At 40.1% G+C, this 11,669-nt stretch overlaps 1 protein-coding gene across 1 annotated transcript in view; it reads right to left on the bottom strand.

Moving 5' to 3' along the window:
- The window catches only part of LOC110461597 (myosin-3-like), a 67,018-nt gene that overhangs the window by 11,594 nt on the left and 43,755 nt on the right, over positions 1 to 11,669 (bottom strand). The window contains exons 24-27 of the mRNA XM_021515136.1: positions 11,210 to 11,323; positions 9,768 to 9,870; positions 7,173 to 7,347; positions 4,087 to 4,315 (exon numbers count right to left, since the gene is read on the bottom strand). Of these exons, the coding sequence (XP_021370811.1) occupies positions 4,087 to 4,315; positions 7,173 to 7,347; positions 9,768 to 9,870; positions 11,210 to 11,323 (621 nt within the window). The remainder of the gene's footprint in view (positions 1 to 4,086; positions 4,316 to 7,172; positions 7,348 to 9,767; positions 9,871 to 11,209; positions 11,324 to 11,669) is intronic.

The raw sequence follows: 11,669 nt of genomic DNA, 5'->3' as shown, positions 1-11,669 counted from the left end.
GGGGACAAGGCTAAAGGCTATAACTCTGTAAATGGTTGGGGACAAGGCTAAAGGCTATAACTCTGTAAATGGTCGGGGACAAGGCTAAAGGCTATAACTCTGTAAATGGTTGGGGACAAGGCTAAAGGCTATAACTCTGTAAATGGTCGGGGACAAGGCTAAAGGCTATAACTCTGTAAGTGGTTGGGGACANGGGGACAAGGCTAAAGGCTATAACTCTGTAAATGGTTGGGGACAGGCTAAAGGCTATTACTCTGTAAATGGTTGGGGACAAGGCTGAAGGCTATAACTCTGTCAATATTTGGGGACAAGGCTAAAGGCTATAACTCTGTCAATGGTCGGGGACAAGGCTTAAGGCTATAACTCTGTAAATGGTTGGGGACAAGCCAAAGGCTATAACTCTGTAAATGGTTGGGGACAGGCTAAAGGCTATTACTCTGTAAATGGTTGGGGACAAGGCTGAAGGCTATAACTCTGTCAATATTTGGGGACAAGGCTAAAGGCTATAACTCTGTCAATATTTGGGGACAAGGCTAAAGGCTATAACTCTGTAACTGGTTGGGGACAAGGCTAAAGGCTATAACTCTGGCAAGGGTCGGGGACAAGGCTAAAGGCTATAACTCTGTAAATGGACGGGGACAAGGCTAAAGGCTATAACTCTGTAAATGGACGGGGACAAGGCTAAAGGCTATAACTCTGTAAATGGTTAGGGACAAGGCTAAAGGCTATAACTCTGTAAATGGACGGGGACAAGGCTAAAGGCTATAACTCTGTAAATGGTTAGGGACAAGGCTAAAGGCTATAACTCTGTAAATGGTTAGGGACAAGGCTAAAGGCTATAACTCTGTAAATGGTTAGGGACAAGGCTAAAGGCTATAACTCTGTAAATGGTTAGGGACAAGGCTAAAGGCTATAACTCTGTAAATGGACGGGGACAAGGCTAAAGGCTATAACTCTGTAACTGGTTGGGGACAAGGCTAAAGGCTATAACTCTGTAACTGGTTGGGGACAAGGCTAAAGGCTATAACTCTGGCAAGGGTCGGGGACAAGGCTAAAGGCTATAACTCTATCAATATTCGGGGACAAGGCTAAAGGCTATAACTCTGTAACTGGTTGGGGACAAGGCTAAAGGCTATAACTCTGTCAATGGTTGTGGACAAGGCTAAAAAGGCTATAACTCTGTCAATGGTTGGGGACAAGGCTAGAAAGGCTATAACTCTGTCAATGGTTGGGGACAAGGCTAGAAAGGCTATAACTCTGTCAATGGTTGGGGACAAGGCTAAAAAGGCTATAACTCTGTCAATGGTTGGGGACAAGGCTAAAAAGGCTATAACTCTGTCAATGGTTGGGGACAAGGCTAAAAAGGCTATAACTCTGTCAATGGTTGGGGACAAGGCTAAAGGCTCTCACTCTGTAAATGGTTGGGGACAAGGCTAAAGGCTATAACTCTGTAAATGGTTGGGGACAAGGCCTAGTATGTTTTACTCTTCCATTCAAAACATACCTGCATGCAAAAGATGGCAAATGTAGGGGAAAGTATATGAGAAAAGCCCAAGAAAAAGTGACATAGGGTGAACAAAGGGCCATAACTCTGCATATACAATGTGAAGCTGGTGATTACAGCATATCATTTCAGTACAGGAAATATCATCCCAATAAGGCCATTGTTAAAAACTTTTTTTTTTGCAGTTTCCCGACTTCCTCACTATTTCTATTTTTTGAAACTTTTTTTATTTTATTTTTTATTTTTTTTTAATTTATTTTAAGTAGTATGGCAAATAGGATCATTCCCTTGGTCCAATCCTGCCAGCATGTGTATTCAAATCATTATGGTCAGCAATTTTATATTATAATAGGGTGGGGATCTCAAACGTTTCAATGTTATGACCTAGGGAATACATCCTTGAGGGTGTGGCCAGACCCCAGGGTTAATTATAATGCCATGCATGTCCTTAAATGATCATAGCTGTTAAAAGGACGTAAAACACAAACAAACCAAACTAATGCATTGTTATGACTGTGTTTGTCTTTTTATGCCCAGCAATTGTATGTATGGCTTCAGGGTAGGGATCTCAACAGTTTGAAAGTTATGACCAAGGAACAAGTCCCTACAGGTGTGGCAGGACCCCAGAGTCAATTCTAATGTCATTATTGTATCTGTCGCTTTGTGCCTAGCAATTGTGTATATATAGTTGTAGTGGAGATCTCAGCCGTTTAAAAGCTATGACCAAGCAACTTATTCTCCATGGCCGGGGCCAGACCCTGGAGCCATTCTGGAAGATTTTGTCTCTTTATACTCAGATATATTGTATATGGTGTAGGGCGGGGATCTTTATCATTTCCAAGTTAGAAACTCTTTTTGGCCCTGCCCCTCAACCCCCTGGGGAGTTATCCCTTCAACTGGAAAAAATGTTTTTGGCCCTGCCCCTCAACCCCCTGGGGAGTTATCCTTTCAACTGGAAAAAAATGAAGTCCCATCTGATAATACATCCAACCAAATATGATTGACAAGTACCCTTTTTGGCCAACCGCCTCCGCCCCCTGGGGGGTCAGCCCTTCAACTGGTAAAATTTGAAGTCCCACCAGCTGATATTAACAGATCATGCATCCAACTAAATATGATAGACAAGCATCCATTAGGTCCTGAGAAGAAAACATTTATAGAAATATGGCAAAAGTACCCTTTTTGGCCCAACTCCTCAGCCCGTTGTATTTGTACAATTTTGTATCCCCACCACCTGAGAATGCTTTCTACCAAATATTGTTGATTTTCATCTCTTAGTTCAAGAGAAGGAAGTCACTTTCCATAAAGCCAAATTACCCCTTTTTGGACCCGCCCCTCCATTTGTTAGATTTTGAATCCTAGCCACCTAAGAATGCTTCCGACAAAAAATGAATGATGTCCTACTCTTAGTTTCAGAGAAGAAGTTGCTTAAAGCAATATGGCAAAATGACCCTTTTTTGGCCCCATCCCTCATTCCATAGAGGGGCAACCCCTCCTCTATTTGTACAATTTTCAATCCAAACCAAAAATGGATGATATCCTTCTCTAAGGTACAGAGTTTGGTTTGGTTTGGCATCGTTTAACGTCCTATCAACAGCTATGGTCATTTAAGGACGGCCTCCCCTGTGTGTATGATGCATGCGTGAAGTGTATGCTTGTGTGTTTTGGGAGGCAGCGATATGTTCGTGTTTGTCTCGTCTCCTTGTGATAGCGCAGAACTGATGCCGACTTTATAGTGCTATCTCACTGAAACATACTGCCGAAGACACCCAGCAGGACACCCCACCCGGTCACATTATACTGACAACGGGCGAACCAGTCGTCCCACTCCTAAATTGCTGCCATTTTTATAGACTTTGGTATGCCTCGGCCAGGGGACAGAACCCAAAGCCTTTCTCACAGCACCCGTGGGCGAACGCTCAACTAAAGGCCAAAAGTGAGGCATTGTCAAGGGAGACATTAGGAAGAAGAAAGTTGTCTAGAAAGAAGAGAAAAGATAAGATCCCATATTAAGTCACCTCTTACGATCATGCAATTGGGGCAGCAGGTACAATTCTTATGCCCTACCTGCAGGGACATCTTCGGTCCAGAGAAGAAGTTGCTTACATCAATATGGCCAAATGACCTCTTATTGGCCCACCCCTCAGCACCAGTTTTGAATCCCTACCATCTAGGGATGCTTCCAGTCAAATGTGGTTGAATTCCAATAAGCGGTTATAAAGAAGAAGTTGTTTGAAGAAATCGTTGATAGATGACAACCAGACGGACGATGGACGCCACAGTATGGCACAAGCTCACCTCGGTCCTTCGGACCAGGTCATCTTACTAATGGGAAATGTTGACAAGTGCAACATTATGTCGTAAGTGTTTTCCTTTGATGTTGTGGTTGATGTTGGGAACTTATTTTTACTACTCATTGACGGAAGTTTTGTTAAATTAGATTTTTATTATATTCCACCCTTGCAGTTATGTAATTTAGGAGTTGTGAATACCAATAGAATATTTTGTGAACCATCTCCAAAATAGAGAAAACAAAGTGGAACAGCCAAACATTCCTATCCCAAATTTTGTCAAGTGCATACCTGAGTCTGCCATGTTTTATTCAATTTGTGTGAATTTATAGCGTTGTAACCATTGACAGATGCCGGCATCCGGCTGAATCCTGAAGCGGTTCTTCGTTTGGTGAGCATATGTCTAAGCTGGTCTTTGTTTAGAGCACATGCTAGCCGGTTGTACATAGAGTTCTCACCATCACCCTTCAGAAGAGGGTGCACCAACAACAGGCCGGTCTCCGTGACAACGTTGGTAAACCTAGACAGGAGAAAGATAATCTGTTAGCTATGACAATTTCAACAACCCATTTCTCATTGTAAACTTGGGTAGAAAAGCTCAACACCCCATATCTCATAGTAAACTGAGGTAGGAAAGCTCAACACCCCATATCTCATAGTAAACTGGGGTAGAAAAGCTCAACACCCCATATCTCATAGTATACTGGGGTAGGAAACCTCAACACCCTTATCACATAGTAAACTGGGGCAGGAAAACTCAACACCCCATATTTCATAGTAAACTGTGGTAGGAAAGCTCAACACCCTTATCACCTAGTAAACTGGGGTAGGAAAGCTCAACACCCTGATCTCATAGTATACTGTGGTAGAAAAGCCCAACACCCCATATTTCATTGTAAACTGTGGTAGGAAAGCTCAACACCCCAAATCTCAAAGTAAACTGGGGTAGGAAAGCTCAACACCCCATATCTCATAGTAAACTGGGGTAAGAAAGCTAACAACCACACATTAAACTGTAGAACTTTCAACTTCATACTTGGGTAGGAGAAAGAGTTTTGCCAGTTATGAAATTTTGAACACTGACAACATAAGATAATTATGCATGAGAACTAACTACCTCACTGGAGAAAGAAATTCTCTGATAATTTTTGCAGCAACAACATCATTTTCAGTTTGATATTCTGATGCAGAACCAATAAATGTTTTCTCCCCACATTTTATTGTAAGTCCAACATGGTTACCAATTTGAACACGAGCTTTATATTGGCGTCAAATTTAGAGCGTTTTACACCTTAATGGCATTTTGTATCAAATATTTTGTATCAAAATTACTGTAATTAACCATGAACGGCAATATAAATCATTAACCATTATTGTCAATATTTTTTAGTGAACCCGTTCTGACTGTTTTGTTATTTGGTGTGCTGGAAGGTATGTAAACAACAGATCCCTTCCAATATTCATTTCATTAAACATTTTTTGCCCTGACTGTAAAATCCATTTTCGCCCAATATTAAATTTGCCCTTCGCATAAAATTACTAGGTATATTATGTTTTTACAAATGTTTGTTGTAATGATGCTTCTTTCATATTTAAATAAACAAATTCTTAATTGAGAGGAACTGTGGAATTAATAGGGCTGTCACAATATATCAGAAAACAGGTATATTGTATCGTACAACAATACAGAGATGAATATTGCTGTACCGCAATATTTTTTTAAAGCCTATTTTTATGTATCTCATTCTGGTTGGTGTTTTAACTTTGTAAATTACTACAAATTCAAACAGATATGCCAACTAGAATACTGACAGGTCAGTAAGGGCCCCGTCTTGTGGCAATATATCCGCCATAATCATCAAGAAGCAATCTGCCCATATAGCTGAACTTGACGTCTGATATTTGGACTTAAAAAAGAATCGCAAGGAAGCAAAATATACATTTAACATGTACTATGACGTGAGTCTTGTTTCCTTCCACCTCCATATTTGCTAGGCTAACAGAAATGTAAATACTGGTGCAATACTCATTTGTTAGCTTTGATATGTTTTATTTGACTTTAAATACCTCCTCCATCAAGAGCCAGGGTCAAAGTCAGAGATCTACTTTGTCTTTGACCTTTGGACCCAAATGACCTTGACCTTTAACCCAGTGACCCTGATCTTTTGGTCAGTTGACTTATTCTTTGATTCCGACCAACTTTGCTTCATAATATCATAACAAAATGTTCATCAGTGAAAAATACAAAACTTGTTCTTGACCTTGACCCTTTGGACCGCGTTACCTTGACCTTAGGTCAATTGACTAGGTGTTAAGTTCTGAACAACTTTGCTTCATAATAACATAACAAAATGTTCATGAGGGAAAAGATACAAAATTTGACCTTGACCTTTGACCCAGTGACCTTGACCTTTGAATCCTTGTTTAATTCTGACCAACATTGCTTTACAGTGTCATAACAAAATGTTCATCAGTGAAATGATACTAAATTTGACCTTGACCTTTGATCTACTGACCTTGACAATAAGTCAGTTGACTCTTTGTGGAATTCTGACCAACATTGCTTCAAAGCATCATAACGAATTATTCACCAGTGGAAAGATACAAAATTTAACCTTGACTTTTGATCCAAATGACCTTGACCTTTGTTCAGTTGACTCCTTATTTAATTCTGACCAACATTGCTTCATAGTGTCATAACAAAATGTTCATCAGTGAAATGATACTAAATTTGACCTTGACCTTTGATCTACTGACCTTGACAATACGTCAGTTGACTCTTTGTGGAATTCTGACCAACTTTGCTTCATAATGTCATAACAAAATGTTCATCAGGGAAAAGATACAAAATTTGACCTTGACCTTTGACCCAGTGACCTTGACCTTTAGTCAACTGACTCCTTGTTTAATTCTGAGCAACATTGCTTCATAGTGTCATAACAAAATGTTCACCAGTGAAAAAATGCAAAAATAGACCTTGACCTTTGAACCTAATGAGCTTGACCTTTGACCTTGAATTTTTACCTGAGTGTGTATTTTTGTTAACTAAACATCTTGACCATGACCAAGTTTCATGTAAATCGGTCAATTAATACCAAAGTTAATAGCCAGGAACAAAATTTGTGGACGGACAGACAGACAGACAGACAGAGAGTGATTACTATAGGGCACCTGTTTCTCCGATACGGGGCCCTAATAAGCATAAAACAGGCTTTTAATAGTGTTGGGAATTAATTGATGGTTGGTCTGACAAAAATCTTAAATCCATGTGATCCATATTATATATGATTAAGTTTGATAACATTCCGACAACAACTTATTATAAAATCGAGCACATCTTTCCTATGACAATATATCGGGATACACATTGAACTTACACTTTCCAGATGGTTTGGAAGAGATTTCTTCGTTCCTTTTCCAGGGACGCCATCTGTTCATGCCACATAGACATACTCATGTGAAACTTCTGGTCAATCCGTTTCATGTAGCTGATGATGTCTTTTCTCATCTCCTGGCCCAAGTGTTCGTCACTCAGAATCAACTTCACACGCTCTGGGAAAACACAGTATCTTACATATCACAAATCATGAACAAGACGTTTCTCAGAGACGAATACAGCAAATCCTCAATATAATGTCCATTATTTCACATTACATATCCAGCACACACATAGGGAGATATTAGCCAGATGGCATAGGACTAATAGTTAGTGCTTGATAAGGCAGCTCCTACGAATACCTCAAAAATTGTATTGATTAATGTTATGCTTATTGTATTTAATTAATTGTGTATCTATGTACTGTGCAGCGCTTTAGAGTGGCTTATGTTAGCTAGATAGGGCTCTATATTGAATGTTATATATTTATTTATTTTTATTTCATAAGCCACCTCACACACTGCCAACATAATTATTTTAAAATCTGCTTTTCTCCTTTTCTTAAGAATACCTTGATAGGTTTCCCTAAATTTGTTGCCAAACCCCTTTATACTCCAACATTTCTCTGGACAAATGATGGCATAACAAGGTTTTACTCAACAATTAACCCTTTCACCCCTACATAACTTTAGTAGACTCTACCATGCATTGATCTAAATGAGTCCATTATGGTCTACAGTGATGAAAGGGTTAAATGTTGATTTACCAACACCTCTGGTATCCAAACAGCACTTATCCAAACAATATAAATGTTTTTTGTTAAGTTTGGAGAAATCACTTTTTATCATAAAAATATGTTCTTTCTCTCTCTCATGCTCGAGTACATATAAATGCTACTCAGTAAATACAAACTCTGTATATCATCCCAGTGCTGTACCAATACAGGCATGTATATCAGCTCTGACAGAATTTTATGTAAAATGTAGAACTTACTTATAGCCTCTGTGATGTAACAAAGATCTGCCAATGTTTATTATGGTCACAGAAAAAGTTTTGTTTTTCTCTCTCTTGTACTTATTTTCAATAGATAACTGTACCAACTATTGTATTATACCAGGTAATTTTCACATTTGATTTGGCCTTTTTTTTTCTCGTCCTCTGTAATGAGGACAAATTTTTCATAATAGCAAATAACAGTATGTACAGAGAACCATATATAGCAATTACATCTGAAAGGCAAGGTTAACACTGGACAAATCTGGGCCCCTTTTCACGTATCCAGTTCAACTGGTTTGTCTTTTTTTAAATGTAACATTTTCAGGTATAAATCCTGACGGACCTGCAAATGTTTATGCAGGCCTTGCAAGGCTTTGTCAAGGCTTGCCTGAAAACAGCATCAAATTACTAGGTCCGACCTAATTTCGTAAACGAACAACTCTGGTCCAACCATTTGAATCACGATAAATGAAAGCTGCCATAGATTTTACCAGAGGTCTGATATTTGACTGGGCGTAAGTTTCTTGGTAAATTTCCAACACTTACTCTTAATCTCATGGACAGTTTGGAAGGTTATGTACTGCTCTACGAGGTAGCGTAACACTTACTCTTAGTCTCATGTACAGTTTGGAAGGCTATGTACTGCTCTACAATGTAGCGTAACACTAACTCTTAGTCTCATGGCCAGTTTGGAAGGCTAGGTACTGCTCTACGAGTTAGCGTAACACTTACTCTTAGTCTCATGGACAGGTTGGAAGGCTAGGTACTGCTCTACGAGGGAGCGTAACACTTACTCTTAGTCTCATGGACAGGTTGGAGGGCTATGTACTGCTCTACGAGGTAGCATAACACTTACTCTTAGTCTCATGGACAGTTTGAAAGGCTAGGTACTGCTCTACGAGGTAGCGTAACACTAACTCTTAGTCTCATGGACAGTTTGGGAGGCTAGGTACTGCTCTACGAGGTAGCGTAACACGTACTCTTAGTCTCATGGACAGTTTGGAGGGCTATGTACTGCTCTACGAGGTAGCATAACACTTACTCTTAGTCTCATGGACAGGTTGGAAGGCTAGGTACTGCTCTACGAGTTAGCGTAACACTTACTCTTAGTCTCATGTACAGTTTGGAAGGCTATGTACTGCTCTACAAGGGAGCGTAACACTAACTCTTAGTCTCATGGCCAGTTTGGAAGGCTAGGTACTGCTCTACGAGTTAGCGTAACACTTACTCTTAGTCTCATGGACAGTTTGGAAGGCTATGTACTGCTCTACAAGGTAGCGTAACACTAACTCTTAGTCTCATGGACAGTTTGGAAGGCTAGGTACTGCTCTACGAGGAAGCGTAACACTTACTCTTAGACTCATGGACAGTTTGGAAGGCCATGTACTGCTCTACGAGGTAGCGTAACTCTTACCCTTAGTCTCATGGACAGTTTGAAAGGCTAGGTACTGCTCTACGAGGTAGCGTAACCCCTACTCTTAGTCTCATAGACAGTTTGGAAGGCTATGTACTGCTCTACGATGTAGTGTAACACTTACTCTTAGTCTCATGGACAGTTTGGAAGGCTATGTACTGCTCTACGAGGTAGTGTAACACTTACTCTTTGTCTCATGGACAGTTTGGAAGGCTATGTACTGCTCTACGAGGTAGCGTAGCCGCTTCTGTGGGACCACCATCGCCTTCTTAATCAATGACACAGCCATCTGTAAACAATAATTAATGAAATGAAGAACAGGAACAAGATTAAGAGCAGAGTTGTCATCAATGCACAATAAACCTTAACAGTGTAACTGCATGTGTTCAGAACTGTTATGATGATCATCCTATTTACCGGGTTGTTATGTAACCCCTCCCCTCTTGGAAACCCTTGGCAAATCAATGTACACCTGTCATCAGCTTCATTGTATCTATTTGTACATGATTTAACAAAGAGAGTGGACGATGTTTTGAATAGACTTCCACATCAAAACAAGAGGCCCAGAGGGCCTGTATCACTCACCTGGATATATAAGCAATTATGGCAAAATATTCTCCAAATGAGATCCAAGAGAATATGTAGCATATCTGTATTAGATTTTTCATGTCGAGCAATTTTATGTTTGGTTATGGGGTGGGGATCTCAACTGTTTCCAAGCTGTGACTCAGAAACTAGGTCCCTAGGGTTGTGACAAGACCCCAGGATCAATTCTAATACCATGACTGCATTCGTCTCGTTTTGTCCATCATTTGTATTTATAGTTTAGGGATGGGGATCTCAACCGTTTCTAAGTTATGACCCAGGGGTTAAGTCTGCAAGTGTGAGGCAGACCCTGGGGTCAATTCGAATATAATGACTGCATTCGTCTCTTTATGCCCAACAATTGTATATATGGTTTTGGGGTGGGGATCTAAACCATTTCGAAGTTATGACCCAGGGATTAAGTCTCCAAGGGTGGGGCAGACCCCAAGGCCATCCTGGAAGCATATGTGCATTCATCTCTTTATACTCGGCAATTGTATATAATATGGTTATAGGGTGGGGATCTCAACCGTTTCCAAGCTGTGACTAAGAAACTAGGTCCGTCGGGGTTCAGTCAGACCCCAGGGTCTATTCTAATATCATGACTGCATTTGTCACCGTATAACCATGACATGTATTTATAACGAGCAGTAAGGACACATATTGCCTACAGACAGGCAGACAAGCTAATTACCGTATAACCATGACATGTATATGTAACGAGCAGTAAGGACACATATTGCCTACAGACAAGCAGACAAGCTAATTACCGTATAACCATGACATGTATTTATAACGAGCAGTAAGGACACGTATTGCCTACAGACAGGTAAACAAGCTAATTCCCGTATAACCATGACATTTATTTAACATTGCTTCAGATATAGTTGCAATAATTACAATAGGTAATATTCTAAATTACTAAAGCCACCTTCTAAACACTTCTGACTGACCAGATCCAGAAACTGCCTGAAATGTCAGACTTTGCTGTCATTCATAGAGGCAAAATAAGGACACAGGATAGAGAGGTAAATGTTACTCACAGCATACAGATCCTTGGAGATTTTGTTCTCCTCAAAAGCCTTATGTAAAATATCCAGATTCTTCTTTTGGTCCTTGATGCTCAACTTCAACTGCGCTTCATTACTTTTCTGACTCTGTGAAAGAATTGTAAAATGAATTCATAAATGCAGTGCTGTTTTCTTCCAAGTGAGTTAAAAGATAAAATTAATATTGATATAAAAGAAAATTATTGAAAGCCTTGGTTCCTTCCGTAACCCCTTCACCCCTATGATACCTGTCCTTTGATATAACCCCTTCACCCCTATGGTACCTGTCCTTTGATATAACCCCTTCACCTCTATGGTACCTGTCCTTTGATATAACCCCTTCACCCCTATGGTACCTGTCCTTTGATATAACCCCTTCACCCCTATGGTACCTGTCCTTTGATATAACCCCTTCACCCCTATGGTACCTGTCCTTTGATATAACCCCTTCACC

The sequence above is a fragment of the Mizuhopecten yessoensis genome, unplaced genomic scaffold (assembly GCF_002113885.1).
Source record: "Mizuhopecten yessoensis strain PY_sf001 unplaced genomic scaffold, ASM211388v2 scaffold10639, whole genome shotgun sequence".
NCBI lineage: Eukaryota > Metazoa > Mollusca > Bivalvia > Pectinida > Pectinidae > Mizuhopecten > Mizuhopecten yessoensis.
Note: the sequence above shows the minus strand (reverse complement) of the source record. Positions and strands in the feature narration are given on the sequence as shown.